At 34.7% G+C, this 17,315-nt stretch overlaps 2 protein-coding genes across 5 annotated transcripts in view; one reads left to right on the top strand and one right to left on the bottom strand.

Annotated features, from left to right (window-relative positions):
* Positions 1-506: 506 nt before the first annotated feature.
* On the bottom strand, positions 507-3,665 carry LOC139502909 (uncharacterized). The gene is made up of 2 exons (XM_071292576.1): positions 3,611-3,665; positions 507-2,872 (listed from the first exon to the last, which is right to left on the bottom strand). Exon 2 carries the CDS (start codon positions 2,853-2,855, stop codon positions 738-740), a length of 2,118 nt encoding a protein of 705 aa, XP_071148677.1. The 5' UTR covers positions 2,856-2,872; positions 3,611-3,665; the 3' UTR covers positions 507-737.
* Positions 3,666-6,879: 3,214 nt separating this feature from the next.
* LOC139502507 (uncharacterized) overlaps positions 6,880-17,315 on the top strand; it is a 77,915-nt gene continuing 67,479 nt past the window's right edge. For all 4 annotated transcript variants that reach the window (XM_071291995.1, XM_071291993.1, XM_071291994.1 and 1 more), the window contains exon 1: positions 6,880-7,005. The gene's annotated coding sequence lies outside the window, so the exon portion shown is untranslated. The remainder of the gene's footprint in view (positions 7,006-17,315) is intronic.

Here is a 17,315-nt window from a genome sequence, read left to right as displayed (position 1 = left end):
GACCTAAACGTGTCACCACAAATAATATATCGGTAATTGTGTGTACCCGGATTTCGTGATTTGTTTATAACATGGTACATGTGCATATTTGCATGTTTACCCAAGTTTGTTTGATTGCATCAGATTTAATCTTTTAATAGTTATTAAAGGTACTAGGCTTATAATTTAATAATCCAGACGCTCGTTCCGTCTACTTAAGATTAATCAGTGACGCTCAGATCAAAATGGTTAGAAAGCAAAACAAGCATAAAGTTGAAGAGCAATTGATGACCCTAAATTCCAAAATGTTGTGCCAAATACGGCTATGGTAATGTTAACCTTTTGATCTAAAAAAAAAAAAAAAAAACAGACACCATTGAAATTGGACATTTTTTTTTAATTTTGGGCAGCAACCGATGTGAACAAACGTTAACGCCATGTTAACCTTTCTACTTAGATTATTTTTCATTTAAACCTGCATTCTGAAAGTTCGAGTTTTTTAACAGTTGGTGAACAAGAATTTAGAAAAAGGAGGGGCATTCTTTTATTTCAATATTGAATGATACAATGTATATGCAATTATCATATTTTCTTCTTCATACAGCCAGAAGAACTCTTTAAACCTACTACCAATCGCATAGATTGCATCAGAACTTATATGTGACTGAACAAGTGTTATTTCTCTTCTCAAAGTAATTGTGCTCAAATATTCCTTTGTTTAAAATTTTCTTATTTTCACTTTTTCTTACGGACTCTATTTATTCTTCTATTGTTCGGTCTGTAACAATCTCTTTAGGCTCCGGTTTGCTCAGTTTAAATATTTTCAAGCAGTTTTTCTCTTTCGTTGCTAGTCTATAGTAGCACTGTGAGACAATCATTTTGTCCCCACGATGATTAAGACTGATTTTCCATGGCCATTGAATTCCTTGGTTTACGACTACTCCTTCAAGACGACCATCGGAGCTGATCTGAAGTATTTTATGCTGATCCCAAGCGGCCACGAGAATCCTGTTGCCATAGAAAACAACTCCACGAGGAAGCTTGACACTCTCGTGTGAGAAATTCCAAATTTTTGTTCCTCGGATTGTCATGCAGATAATTGAAGTGTTTGGATGTCCGTTTCGAGTAACGACAAGTTTCTCTCCCGATGGATCCACGGCGATGTACATCAGACTTTCGGATCGTACCGGAATTGTCGTAGTTTTGAGCCAGGCATTATGGTCGCGTTGGAAAACGTAAATGCTTTTGCTGGAACATGTAGCAAGTGTTCCTTTGTTGAAGGAAACGGAGTAGCATTTATCGCTAACCGACAAAACCTCTCCAGAATATATGCGCTCGTTTTCTATTTTCTGATGCTTTAAGCGCATGGTGTCAGGGAGACACACAACGACGTCGAATTCACCTACAGTCGTTATATCGCCAGGGTTAGAAGAAAATTTGGTCATTGTCAGAAACTGATATTTCGAATTAAGAAGCTTCAGTGAACTGTTTGCTGAGTCTGACAATACGATATAACCTGATTTCAGAAAAGCCGCACCTTCAATAGAACACTCTTTTTGGAAAGCTACTGCAACATCAAGTTCAGTCTTCAAAGTCGCTTTGATCGTCTTTGAGCTTTTGTATGCGATACTGACGCCTGGTTGCTCTGTTTCATAATCAACCTGAGGTGGGTCTCGCTGAGATTGTATTTCAATGTAGGACATGCGAGATGTTCGTGACGTCATATCTCCTTTCTCGCTGATAGATCTTATTGACGGAAGTGACGTTGAACTCGGGTTGTATGTCGTTGGTCGATGTGTATTTGGTCTGACAAATGCAATGTCAACGGTTGATCGTGCTGTCTTTGGTACATTTATAAAATCGTACATGAAATCTTGATTACTAGTACCAAGAAATTCATGGTGGTTTTGTCCTAGTCCAGCTATTTTACTACGTGTTCTGTCTATGCTTAGTGTACCAACGCTTTTGATTTGGAATAGATGATGTTCAATTTCGCGGTTAGCCTGAAAGGATATTCTGATATCCCTAAGACTTTCAGTCATTGATTTTATCCGTTGTTGTCGTTCATTATAACGCTTCAGATGGTCATTATATTTAGTAAGAAATTTAATTTCATCCGCATACTCTAATGCTTCTTGCACAGTCTTTATAGAATCTTCAATTTCATTTAGCAGTCCGTGACATATATCAATCTCCGTTTGGAGAACTCCGCCCTCTTTCATTCTCGCTTGCGCAATCTTGTCTAAAATTCTTCCCTCCATTTGGCTGAAAAAATCCAAAAACCTTTGTCTCATATCACCAAGTTGGCTTTTGATATCCATTTCCGTCTTCTCGATTGTTTCTAGCTGAACGTGCCTATTGTTCATCACCTTTTCCGTCATGGTAATTTGTTCCGAAAGACCGGAAATTATCTTGCTACTGCTCGTGCGGCGTTTGCTTATTGCCTCTGAAAGCGGAAGTACCGACTCACACGATTTGTGCGTAATGTTTGCACAGAGGGAACATGCCAACGTTAGATGTTGTTCGCAGAAAAATTCAACTTCTTTACTCATATGGAAAGGACATTGTCTCGACGTTTGATCATCGCTTAGTGTTAAAAGTTTCAAAATATTGACCAAAGACTCATTTGTATGAAGCTCGTCTGCCCACTCTCCTGGTGCCTTGCCAATGAATTTTGCGACGCTTGTTTCTCGTCTGCATGTTGGACATTCGAAACCTTTTGGCTTTTTGGCGTTTTTGACATTTTCAACGATAAATCCTTGGATACAGTTTTTGCAAAACGAATGGAGACACAACAATGTCTTCGGGTCATTCAGATTGTTTTTACAAATGTGACATATAAGCTCTTCCTTTGCTGCTTTTATTGCACTGGCCATCTTTTTAATGTATGAAACTGAAGCATAAGAGTAACAATATATTAAAGGTTAAATTCACATTATCGACATCTTATTTGTATGAAAGAGTGACAGAAATTGCCGAAAGGGTATTCAAACTCATAGATCGGTTCCAGAGCACCGGAGATTACCCCCAGATTTTGGTGAGGTTTGTGTTGCTCATTCTATAGTTTGTTTTTTTTGCTATGTTTTGTGTACAGGTGTTTGCCTGTTAATCCTTTTTTTTCTTTTTTGCCATGGCGTGTTGTCAGTTTATTTTTGACATGAGTTTGAATGTCTCTTTGGTATCTTTCGCCTATCTTTCGTATTAGTAGGTCAATAATACGTCATCGATGTTTGTAAGCTTATTTTGATAAATTTGGGCTAATTTTTTTTTTTTTTTTTTTGTTGTCAAAACTGTAGCTAGTGTCCGTTTAATTGTAACTCGTTCGTGCTGCTCGCTGTCACATGAATGATTTGACAAAGAAAAAAGTAAAATAACAAAAGTACCAAACTCCAGCAAAATTTCAAAACGGAAAGTCCCTTATCATATGGCAAAATCAAAAAGCTCAAATACATTAAACGAATGAAAACACCTGTCATATTCCTGACTTGGTACAGTAATTTCCTTAATTAGAAGGGTGGATTACACATGGTTTTATAGAACGGCATCAATATTATTTATAAGGATATATTAATACAAGTAAGACCAATATAACAAATATGAAATTCTAATATCATTAGTCAAAAATACTTACAATTTAAATACGAAAAACAAAACTCTCCATATTTTCTGTTATAAAAAATAGACAAAACAAAACAATCAGTAACCGTGATTGTTTAAGATGGTTCATTAAATTTGAAAGACAATTTTAAAGTGTAAAATTGTATTGTTTCAATATCTATTTTAATACAAAGGGTCTTTAATTTCGATAGTGAATTAAAATGACATTATGGAATTTGATACGACACATACTTTCTGATATAGTTTCGTATTCTCTCACTTCCGACAAATTAAAAGTTATTTTTCATATAAAATATAAGCATTTGCATATCAGTTAAAAACGGAGGATGTGAATAATAACATTAACGGTACCAATTTTCTGCACCAGATGCGCATTTCGACAATCCATGTCTCTTCAGTGATGCTCGATCGTGGCCAAAATATGTAAAATCCAAAGCTTATATAAAAGATAAAGAGCTATAATCCAAAAGTTCCAAAAAGTATAGCCAAATCCGTGAAAGGAATCAGAGCTTTGCATGAGGGAGATACATTCCTTAATTTATTTATAATTTTTAATATTTTGTAACAGCAAATTTAATAACACAAAAAATCCGTATTTTCATGCCAGTACCGGAGTACTGGCTACTGGGCTGGTGATACCCTCGGGGACTTACAGTCCGACAGCAGAGGCATCGACCCAGTGGTAGTAATAACATTAACGGTAATAACATATTACTTTCAATATTGACTTATTACTCACAGATCCGACTGTCTATAAGTATACTTTTAAGTCTAAAATAATATGGTTTTACATTTGAGGTTAAAGACTATCAAGGGTGACTGGGGAATACGCATACCTTATTTCGACTGGCAATAAAACCCTTGCTCAGTAGGGCATCTGTTTGGCTGTACAGGGTTTTCCAGTACGCTGCAAACGTTCGGTCAAATTTTAGATGTTGAATCCGATGCCTTTTGCATCTACATGTATTTAGAGAGCTATCAAACTCTCTGTACGTTAATAGCCCCATAGTGCATGACAACTCTTCCGAGAGTCCGTACATAGGTGGTCTAGATCTGGTGTAAGACAAAATACGTTTCCCTATCCTCTATACCCTTAATTTCCAGGGGATGATCCAATTTTCCTGGCCTTCATCCCAGATGCCTTCGTATAACAAGACCTAATTATTGTACTTTTTGTGTATAAGTTCTCGTCCTGAAAATTCATGAAATATTAACCACTGGAATTTTAAAGTTACCAGCATTCGATCAATCAAATAAGGGCAACAGTAGTATACCGGTGTTCAATATTGAAGTCATAGAAAGCAATGCTTGGTTACAAACTGAAACCGAGGGAACTTGCATAAACTATATATACAAGAAGAAAACAAAGGATCCAAGGATGTTGTGAAAGTACAATATTGTATGAATATTTATATTGTTTAGGACTATAGGTGCATTGTCGTTCTAAGGTCCATTTAAAGTTTCGATGAGACTGCGTATTAATACACACCGCGCATTCAATCAATCGATATAATACCATCGGTCTTTTTCAAAGACTGTAGACATCAACACTACATAGAAAAATGAAGAATGATCAACACGAAGTCTATGGTTTTTCTCAAGTATTCAGGGCGGTTTAACATATCCTGCTCCACTTGTGGCACCCGTCATGTTGCTCATTCCAACTGCAAATTATGCGAGAAGTTTAATTCCCTGCTGTAATTATAACAGGCGAGGAAAAGAGGACGGGACTGTGGTACCAATTATTTCCATGGTCATCTGTCATAACTGTCAAATCGAACTATAGCTGATGTTCAGTGGTTGTTGTTTGTTGATATGGTTCATAAGTGTTTCTCGTTTTTCGTTTTTTTTTTAATATAAATTAGACCGTTGGTTTGCCCGTTTAAATGGCTCACCACTAGTCATTATGGGGGCCTTAATAGCATGCTGTTCCGTGGCAGCTAATGCTCCGTGTTGAAGACCGTTCTTTGACATATAATGGTTTAATTGTGACTTGGATGGAGAGTTGTGTCATTTGCGCTGATACCACATCTTCTTATATCTATAAAGTTGCGGCGTTTAATACGCACGTTTTCTAGATCATCATTGATTCCAGACTCATTTTCTATACTGTTCTTGAGGAGAAATAACAACACACATCAAAAGTGCCATTATAACCATGCCACAATGGTACTATGGAGACTATTGAAAACTTTCTTTGAATGTCGCACTTCCTTATTCATAGGTTGTTTATAATAAGTTCCTGTTAATAAATCTTTTTCATTGTTAACTATTTATTTGTCTAAGGAGTTGAAAGCTGTTAGATCAATATCATAAATTATATTAAGTATTAAGGAAAGTCAAAAGACTAGTTCAATACATAGATCTGTAGATCGTGACTTTTTATCACTATTTATGTGTCACCATTTCTTCTACTTTATTTATGATTCAAAAGAACGGTCACGTGAAAGGATCAAGCTATTGAGAGTCCCCGCTCTGTTACATATAAACGATCTTGTATTCTTCCTATTTTGAATAATAAAAAAAAAAAAACTAGTTGTAACTTTAGAGAAGGGCGTAATACTAAAAGATATAATTTTAAAATATATTTAAAAAATACGCGTTATAGAAATAAAAATAAAAGTCCTTCAGTTATTTGAGTCCGGTTGGGGATGATGTCTCTTGATGTATACGCAATTGTATAAAGTAAGATTACTATTCATGGTCCAGTGACCAATATTACATTTGTGTTGGTGATGATGCCGGACTATGAACACTTATAAATACATAATATACACAGTTTTTTTTCGCCTTTTTGAAGTATATATTCATTTAATCGAAAAGAAAGGTTATTTCATTAAACAGATGCACAACTTCACATGTTCAATAAATTATTTCAATGCAATCACATACCAAAACTCCTCTTTTTATAATGCTTGACTGCAAATAATTATATGTTAACATTGTCCGTTTATAAAATGGAAGACGGTTTAAAAATGTAACTATGAGCGTGCTAACAAGTTATACAAATTATCATAATAAGAGACCATGAGGCAAAAAGACTAATTTACTATCTGATATTATAGATAAACACTTAAGTAAAACTATCTTGAATACGTAATAAGGTTGACATTGTCCATACTCCTTTGTTTTATCGCGTCATTCATGGTTTTATATTTCACAATGCATAGTTTTCTTATCTAATATATTAAACAAAATTATCATACAAATAACGGTTAGTCTAAACCCCTTACACGTAATTACCCAACGTATGTAGTATATCTCAGGTATATGGTCACACCCTCGATGTATATTGAGTCTTAAATCTTTCCTGGTGATTATATTAATAGAAGTGCAATAAAAGGCAATAAATGGGGTTGTTAAGATTTTGAAATTCACAACTAGACAGGACATTGAAAGTCTGATAAGGTTTGTGTTTCATTTTTAATATTAATATTGATAGAAACATATAAAAGCTCATATTTTTAGTCTTAGAAGCTTAGCATAACTGGCAAAGTATTTTCACATCTAATAATTTAGAAGGGTGTTCTATTCTGAATCTGTTTGAATTACTACTTCGGTTATAGATTATGAACACGAAGAAAACTCTGATCTGTACATGCTTTACATACTGTATAAATTTCCGTACTCAATACTATCGTAAAAAATATTTTACTGGCGGAAATTGATAAATATATATATTCTACTTCCTTTAGAAAATGCATTTATTTAGTCGGGAATAATATTGTTATTTCCATTCTTTCTGTTTGTGAATATAGTTGAACGTTTGGTTTTGTCAAGTTTTCCCTCTTTTTTATTTATCCTTGGAGTTCTGTATTTTTGTTGATACCGTTTTAGAGTACAACACACTCAACTTTTTTATTAATGGTCTGCTCAATAAATGAAGAAGACAAAACGCCACCAAATTTAACTCTTATAATTACAACCTGAGAGATCTCGTAGAATTTTGACAAATAAGAACTGTATAAGAAATTATCCATAGCCAAAATTATAATATGATACTTGTATTAGTAGTAACCGAAGCCAATGCAGTAGAGTAACTTTGTTGGTTACAAGAGCGCAATTATTTGTTTACATTTTACCGGCAGGTTTTTTACATTTTACCGGCAGGTTTTTTACCCCAAGGTGGTACTCAGAATAGAATCCTATACGGCTTCTGATTGGTTGATACAGGATTGGAATTATATTTAATCGAAAGCTTATCCAATTAGGTTTAAAAATTGCCGAAAATCATATTCACATTTTACGAAGTATAGAAAATATCTTCAATTTCTGCACGTCGGAGCCATTAAAAATATGCCTTTTTCATTAAGCGAAAAAAGTAGACGATTTTTTTCAACTGCATTTTAAGTCAATTTGAGCCGCATGACCCTATATTTTTTTTTGGTTGTAATGCAACACTGGCATTTGTACTAACAGGAACTGCCACCCGTTTTTCCCTAGTTTGTGTAGTCTTCGAGAAAAAAAATACGGAACACTAGTGGTACCCTATGGAAAATGCATTACGAATAATTGCGCTCTTGTAACCTATAGAGAAATGACACTTTTTTTTATTAAGGCTTTGAAAAATATCAAAAATTGTGATTTTGCTCGGAAAAAATGTGAAATTGTGAGAAACGGGGTCAAATGGACTTTTCATCAACGGGAATTTATGCTATAGTCTGTTTCTTATTTGTATTTATTTCTATATCTGAATCTAGGGTGGGCTCGAATGTCGACAAAGTATGAAGAGAATACAACGTTTTTGTGATATCTACTGTTTCTATCGGAAAAAGCATGTAATTATCTTGAATTTGAAGGTAAATTCTGGTTTTTAACCTTAACGGCCGTGTCTCAGTTGCTGTTCTAGCAAAAAGTTAATTTCGTGAAAATTGGCCAAAAGGGTCCCTAAGCAAATACCAACGATTTAGTTAAATTGCAAAGTAGAAAAATTGATCTTGGCATTGAATATCGTAGTCCAAGAATAGTTTCTCTTGCCAAAGTAGAAATAGTATCATATTTTCAACATTTGGAAAAACTATAGTCTGTTTCAAAAACGTGTTTTTTCAAGAAATGGTTTCATATATAGCCATTCTTCAAAATTCGATGTAGCTTTTCCATATCAAAACGGGTTTGTCGACAATATGATCAGTGCTGGATGACCTTCGAAAAATTAGGCCAATAAATTACCATTATCTTCATGTCTCTTTGACCAGTACCGTATTTGGTGAAAAAATCAGTTCCAATTTTAGGCCTGATCGGCGGGCAAAAACTAATTCTCCAAATTCAGAGAGTGATCAGATAATGTTTTCAAGATGTGATATCATCTAGATAGACGCCAGCGCGACTTTTGGCGCGGGCGCTTAATTTTCGGAAATTTTTTTCCCTACCGTATAGGTTACAAGAGCGCAATTATTTGTTTACATTTTACCGGCAGGTTTTTTACCCCAAGGTGGTACTCAGAATAGAATCCTATACGGCTTCTGATTGGTTGATACAGGATTGGAATTATATTTAATCGAAAGCTTATCCAATTAGGTTTAAAAATTGCCGAAAATCATATTCACATTTTACGAAGTATAGAAAATATCTTCAATTTCTGCACGTCGGAGCCATTAAAAATATGCCTTTTTCATTAAGCGAAAAAAGTAGACGATTTTTTTCAACTGCATTTTAAGTCAATTTGAGCCGCATGACCCTATATTTTTTTTTGGTTGTAATGCAACACTGGCATTTGTACTAACAGGAACTGCCACCCGTTTTTCCCTAGTTTGTGTAGTCTTCGAGAAAAAAAATACGGAACACTAGTGGTACCCTATGGAAAATGCATTACGAATAATTGCGCTCTTGTAACCTATAGAGAAATGACACTTTTTTTTATTAAGGCTTTGAAAAATATCAAAAATTGTGATTTTGCTCGGAAAAAATGTGAAATTGTGAGAAACGGGGTCAAATGGACTTTTCATCAACGGGAATTTATGCTATAGTCTGTTTCTTATTTGTATTTATTTCTATATCTGAATCTAGGGTGGGCTCGAATGTCGACAAAGTATGAAGAGAATACAACGTTTTTGTGATATCTACTGTTTCTATCGGAAAAAGCATGTAATTATCTTGAATTTGAAGGTAAATTCTGGTTTTTAACCTTAACGGCCGTGTCTCAGTTGCTGTTCTAGCAAAAAGTTAATTTCGTGAAAATTGGCCAAAAGGGTCCCTAAGCAAATACCAACGATTTAGTTAAATTGCAAAGTAGAAAAATTGATCTTGGCATTGAATATCGTAGTCCAAGAATAGTTTCTCTTGCCAAAGTAGAAATAGTATCATATTTTCAACATTTGGAAAAACTATAGTCTGTTTCAAAAACGTGTTTTTTCAAGAAATGGTTTCATATATAGCCATTCTTCAAAATTCGATGTAGCTTTTCCATATCAAAACGGGTTTGTCGACAATATGATCAGTGCTGGATGACCTTCGAAAAATTAGGCCAATAAATTACCATTATCTTCATGTCTCTTTGACCAGTACCGTATTTGGTGAAAAAATCAGTTCCAATTTTAGGCCTGATCGGCGGGCAAAAACTAATTCTCCAAATTCAGAGAGTGATCAGATAATGTTTTCAAGATGTGATATCATCTAGATAGACGCCAGCGCGACTTTTGGCGCGGGCGCTTAATTTTCGGAAATTTTTTTCCCTACCGTATAGGTTACAAGAGCGCAATTATTTGTTTACATTTTACCGGCAGGTTTTTTACCCCAAGGTGGTACTCAGAATAGAATCCTATACGGCTTCTGATTGGTTGATACAGGATTGGAATTATATTTAATCGAAAGCTTATCCAATTAGGTTTAAAAATTGCCGAAAATCATATTCACATTTTACGAAGTATAGAAAATATCTTCAATTTCTGCACGTCGGAGCCATTAAAAATATGCCTTTTTCATTAAGCGAAAAAAGTAGACGATTTTTTTCAACTGCATTTTAAGTCAATTTGAGCCGCATGACCCTATATTTTTTTTTGGTTGTAATGCAACACTGGCATTTGTACTAACAGGAACTGCCACCCGTTTTTCCCTAGTTTGTGTAGTCTTCGAGAAAAAAAATACGGAACACTAGTGGTACCCTATGGAAAATGCATTACGAATAATTGCGCTCTTGTAACCTATAGAGAAATGACACTTTTTTTTATTAAGGCTTTGAAAAATATCAAAAATTGTGATTTTGCTCGGAAAAAATGTGAAATTGTGAGAAACGGGGTCAAATGGACTTTTCATCAACGGGAATTTATGCTATAGTCTGTTTCTTATTTGTATTTATTTCTATATCTGAATCTAGGGTGGGCTCGAATGTCGACAAAGTATGAAGAGAATACAACGTTTTTGTGATATCTACTGTTTCTATCGGAAAAAGCATGTAATTATCTTGAATTTGAAGGTAAATTCTGGTTTTTAACCTTAACGGCCGTGTCTCAGTTGCTGTTCTAGCAAAAAGTTAATTTCGTGAAAATTGGCCAAAAGGGTCCCTAAGCAAATACCAACGATTTAGTTAAATTGCAAAGTAGAAAAATTGATCTTGGCATTGAATATCGTAGTCCAAGAATAGTTTCTCTTGCCAAAGTAGAAATAGTATCATATTTTCAACATTTGGAAAAACTATAGTCTGTTTCAAAAACGTGTTTTTTCAAGAAATGGTTTCATATATAGCCATTCTTCAAAATTCGATGTAGCTTTTCCATATCAAAACGGGTTTGTCGACAATATGATCAGTGCTGGATGACCTTCGAAAAATTAGGCCAATAAATTACCATTATCTTCATGTCTCTTTGACCAGTACCGTATTTGGTGAAAAAATCAGTTCCAATTTTAGGCCTGATCGGCGGGCAAAAACTAATTCTCCAAATTCAGAGAGTGATCAGATAATGTTTTCAAGATGTGATATCATCTAGATAGACGCCAGCGCGACTTTTGGCGCGGGCGCTTAATTTTCGGAAATTTTTTTCCCTACCGTATAGGTTACAAGAGCGCAATTATTTGTTTACATTTTACCGGCAGGTTTTTTACCCCAAGGTGGTACTCAGAATAGAATCCTATACGGCTTCTGATTGGTTGATACAGGATTGGAATTATATTTAATCGAAAGCTTATCCAATTAGGTTTAAAAATTGCCGAAAATCATATTCACATTTTACGAAGTATAGAAAATATCTTCAATTTCTGCACGTCGGAGCCATTAAAAATATGCCTTTTTCATTAAGCGAAAAAAGTAGACGATTTTTTTCAACTGCATTTTAAGTCAATTTGAGCCGCATGACCCTATATTTTTTTTTGGTTGTAATGCAACACTGGCATTTGTACTAACAGGAACTGCCACCCGTTTTTCCCTAGTTTGTGTAGTCTTCGAGAAAAAAAATACGGAACACTAGTGGTACCCTATGGAAAATGCATTACGAATAATTGCGCTCTTGTAACCTATAGAGAAATGACACTTTTTTTTATTAAGGCTTTGAAAAATATCAAAAATTGTGATTTTGCTCGGAAAAAATGTGAAATTGTGAGAAACGGGGTCAAATGGACTTTTCATCAACGGGAATTTATGCTATAGTCTGTTTCTTATTTGTATTTATTTCTATATCTGAATCTAGGGTGGGCTCGAATGTCGACAAAGTATGAAGAGAATACAACGTTTTTGTGATATCTACTGTTTCTATCGGAAAAAGCATGTAATTATCTTGAATTTGAAGGTAAATTCTGGTTTTTAACCTTAACGGCCGTGTCTCAGTTGCTGTTCTAGCAAAAAGTTAATTTCGTGAAAATTGGCCAAAAGGGTCCCTAAGCAAATACCAACGATTTAGTTAAATTGCAAAGTAGAAAAATTGATCTTGGCATTGAATATCGTAGTCCAAGAATAGTTTCTCTTGCCAAAGTAGAAATAGTATCATATTTTCAACATTTGGAAAAACTATAGTCTGTTTCAAAAACGTGTTTTTTCAAGAAATGGTTTCATATATAGCCATTCTTCAAAATTCGATGTAGCTTTTCCATATCAAAACGGGTTTGTCGACAATATGATCAGTGCTGGATGACCTTCGAAAAATTAGGCCAATAAATTACCATTATCTTCATGTCTCTTTGACCAGTACCGTATTTGGTGAAAAAATCAGTTCCAATTTTAGGCCTGATCGGCGGGCAAAAACTAATTCTCCAAATTCAGAGAGTGATCAGATAATGTTTTCAAGATGTGATATCATCTAGATAGACGCCAGCGCGACTTTTGGCGCGGGCGCTTAATTTTCGGAAATTTTTTTCCCTACCGTATAGGTTACAAGAGCGCAATTATTTGTTTACATTTTACCGGCAGGTTTTTTACCCCAAGGTGGTACTCAGAATAGAATCCTATACGGCTTCTGATTGGTTGATACAGGATTGGAATTATATTTAATCGAAAGCTTATCCAATTAGGTTTAAAAATTGCCGAAAATCATATTCACATTTTACGAAGTATAGAAAATATCTTCAATTTCTGCACGTCGGAGCCATTAAAAATATGCCTTTTTCATTAAGCGAAAAAAGTAGACGATTTTTTTCAACTGCATTTTAAGTCAATTTGAGCCGCATGACCCTATATTTTTTTTTGGTTGTAATGCAACACTGGCATTTGTACTAACAGGAACTGCCACCCGTTTTTCCCTAGTTTGTGTAGTCTTCGAGAAAAAAAATACGGAACACTAGTGGTACCCTATGGAAAATGCATTACGAATAATTGCGCTCTTGTAACCTATAGAGAAATGACACTTTTTTTTATTAAGGCTTTGAAAAATATCAAAAATTGTGATTTTGCTCGGAAAAAATGTGAAATTGTGAGAAACGGGGTCAAATGGACTTTTCATCAACGGGAATTTATGCTATAGTCTGTTTCTTATTTGTATTTATTTCTATATCTGAATCTAGGGTGGGCTCGAATGTCGACAAAGTATGAAGAGAATACAACGTTTTTGTGATATCTACTGTTTCTATCGGAAAAAGCATGTAATTATCTTGAATTTGAAGGTAAATTCTGGTTTTTAACCTTAACGGCCGTGTCTCAGTTGCTGTTCTAGCAAAAAGTTAATTTCGTGAAAATTGGCCAAAAGGGTCCCTAAGCAAATACCAACGATTTAGTTAAATTGCAAAGTAGAAAAATTGATCTTGGCATTGAATATCGTAGTCCAAGAATAGTTTCTCTTGCCAAAGTAGAAATAGTATCATATTTTCAACATTTGGAAAAACTATAGTCTGTTTCAAAAACGTGTTTTTTCAAGAAATGGTTTCATATATAGCCATTCTTCAAAATTCGATGTAGCTTTTCCATATCAAAACGGGTTTGTCGACAATATGATCAGTGCTGGATGACCTTCGAAAAATTAGGCCAATAAATTACCATTATCTTCATGTCTCTTTGACCAGTACCGTATTTGGTGAAAAAATCAGTTCCAATTTTAGGCCTGATCGGCGGGCAAAAACTAATTCTCCAAATTCAGAGAGTGATCAGATAATGTTTTCAAGATGTGATATCATCTAGATAGACGCCAGCGCGACTTTTGGCGCGGGCGCTTAATTTTCGGAAATTTTTTTCCCTACCGTATAGGTTACAAGAGCGCAATTATTTGTTTACATTTTACCGGCAGGTTTTTTACCCCAAGGTGGTACTCAGAATAGAATCCTATACGGCTTCTGATTGGTTGATACAGGATTGGAATTATATTTAATCGAAAGCTTATCCAATTAGGTTTAAAAATTGCCGAAAATCATATTCACATTTTACGAAGTATAGAAAATATCTTCAATTTCTGCACGTCGGAGCCATTAAAAATATGCCTTTTTCATTAAGCGAAAAAAGTAGACGATTTTTTTCAACTGCATTTTAAGTCAATTTGAGCCGCATGACCCTATATTTTTTTTTGGTTGTAATGCAACACTGGCATTTGTACTAACAGGAACTGCCACCCGTTTTTCCCTAGTTTGTGTAGTCTTCGAGAAAAAAAATACGGAACACTAGTGGTACCCTATGGAAAATGCATTACGAATAATTGCGCTCTTGTAACCTATAGAGAAATGACACTTTTTTTTATTAAGGCTTTGAAAAATATCAAAAATTGTGATTTTGCTCGGAAAAAATGTGAAATTGTGAGAAACGGGGTCAAATGGACTTTTCATCAACGGGAATTTATGCTATAGTCTGTTTCTTATTTGTATTTATTTCTATATCTGAATCTAGGGTGGGCTCGAATGTCGACAAAGTATGAAGAGAATACAACGTTTTTGTGATATCTACTGTTTCTATCGGAAAAAGCATGTAATTATCTTGAATTTGAAGGTAAATTCTGGTTTTTAACCTTAACGGCCGTGTCTCAGTTGCTGTTCTAGCAAAAAGTTAATTTCGTGAAAATTGGCCAAAAGGGTCCCTAAGCAAATACCAACGATTTAGTTAAATTGCAAAGTAGAAAAATTGATCTTGGCATTGAATATCGTAGTCCAAGAATAGTTTCTCTTGCCAAAGTAGAAATAGTATCATATTTTCAACATTTGGAAAAACTATAGTCTGTTTCAAAAACGTGTTTTTTCAAGAAATGGTTTCATATATAGCCATTCTTCAAAATTCGATGTAGCTTTTCCATATCAAAACGGGTTTGTCGACAATATGATCAGTGCTGGATGACCTTCGAAAAATTAGGCCAATAAATTACCATTATCTTCATGTCTCTTTGACCAGTACCGTATTTGGTGAAAAAATCAGTTCCAATTTTAGGCCTGATCGGCGGGCAAAAACTAATTCTCCAAATTCAGAGAGTGATCAGATAATGTTTTCAAGATGTGATATCATCTAGATAGACGCCAGCGCGACTTTTGGCGCGGGCGCTTAATTTTCGGAAATTTTTTTCCCTACCGTATAGAGAAATGACACTTTTTTTTATTAAGGCTTTGAAAAATATCAAAAATTGTGATTTTGCTCGGAAAAAATGTGAAATTGTGAGAAACGGGGTCAAATGGACTTTTCATCAACGGGAATTTATGCTATAGTCTGTTTCTTATTTGTATTTATTTCTATATCTGAATCTAGGGTGGGCTCGAATGTCGACAAAGTATGAAGAGAATACAACGTTTTTGTGATATCTACTGTTTCTATCGGAAAAAGCATGTAATTATCTTGAATTTGAAGGTAAATTCTGGTTTTTAACCTTAACGGCCGTGTCTCAGTTGCTGTTCTAGCAAAAAGTTAATTTCGTGAAAATTGGCCAAAAGGGTCCCTAAGCAAATACCAACGATTTAGTTAAATTGCAAAGTAGAAAAATTGATCTTGGCATTGAATATCGTAGTCCAAGAATAGTTTCTCTTGCCAAAGTAGAAATAGTATCATATTTTCAACATTTGGAAAAACTATAGTCTGTTTCAAAAACGTGTTTTTTCAAGAAATGGTTTCATATATAGCCATTCTTCAAAATTCGATGTAGCTTTTCCATATCAAAACGGGTTTGTCGACAATATGATCAGTGCTGGATGACCTTCGAAAAATTAGGCCAATAAATTACCATTATCTTCATGTCTCTTTGACCAGTACCGTATTTGGTGAAAAAATCAGTTCCAATTTTAGGCCTGATCGGCGGGCAAAAACTAATTCTCCAAATTCAGAGAGTGATCAGATAATGTTTTCAAGATGTGATATCATCTAGATAGACGCCAGCGCGACTTTTGGCGCGGGCGCTTAATTTTCGGAAATTTTTTTCCCTACCGTATAGGTTACAAGAGCGCAATTATTTGTTTACATTTTACCGGCAGGTTTTTTACCCCAAGGTGGTACTCAGAATAGAATCCTATACGGCTTCTGATTGGTTGATACAGGATTGGAATTATATTTAATCGAAAGCTTATCCAATTAGGTTTAAAAATTGCCGAAAATCATATTCACATTTTACGAAGTATAGAAAATATCTTCAATTTCTGCACGTCGGAGCCATTAAAAATATGCCTTTTTCATTAAGCGAAAAAAGTAGACGATTTTTTTCAACTGCATTTTAAGTCAATTTGAGCCGCATGACCCTATATTTTTTTTTGGTTGTAATGCAACACTGGCATTTGTACTAACAGGAACTGCCACCCGTTTTTCCCTAGTTTGTGTAGTCTTCGAGAAAAAAAATACGGAACACTAGTGGTACCCTATGGAAAATGCATTACGAATAATTGCGCTCTTGTAACCTATAGAGAAATGACACTTTTTTTTATTAAGGCTTTGAAAAATATCAAAAATTGTGATTTTGCTCGGAAAAAATGTGAAATTGTGAGAAACGGGGTCAAATGGACTTTTCATCAACGGGAATTTATGCTATAGTCTGTTTCTTATTTGTATTTATTTCTATATCTGAATCTAGGGTGGGCTCGAATGTCGACAAAGTATGAAGAGAATACAACGTTTTTGTGATATCTACTGTTTCTATCGGAAAAAGCATGTAATTATCTTGAATTTGAAGGTAAATTCTGGTTTTTAACCTTAACGGCCGTGTCTCAGTTGCTGTTCTAGCAAAAAGTTAATTTCGTGAAAATTGGCCAAAAGGGTCCCTAAGCAAATACCAACGATTTAGTTAAATTGCAAAGTAGAAAAATTGATCTTGGCATTGAATATCGTAGTCCAAGAATAGTTTCTCTTGCCAAAGTAGAAATAGTATCATATTTTCAACATTTGGAAAAACTATAGTCTGTTTCAAAAACGT

This window comes from Mytilus edulis, chromosome 14 (genome assembly GCF_963676685.1).
Source record: "Mytilus edulis chromosome 14, xbMytEdul2.2, whole genome shotgun sequence".
Taxonomy (NCBI): Eukaryota; Metazoa; Mollusca; class Bivalvia; order Mytilida; family Mytilidae; genus Mytilus; species Mytilus edulis.
The sequence above is the reverse complement of the archived record's forward strand: the minus strand, read 5'-3'. Positions and strand labels throughout refer to the sequence as shown.

Excerpts from the sequence above, each read along its gene's own strand:
- LOC139502909 (XM_071292576.1), bottom strand. The coding sequence starts at position 2,855 with ATGGCCAGTGCAATAAAAGCAGCAAAGGAAGAGCTTATATGTCACATT.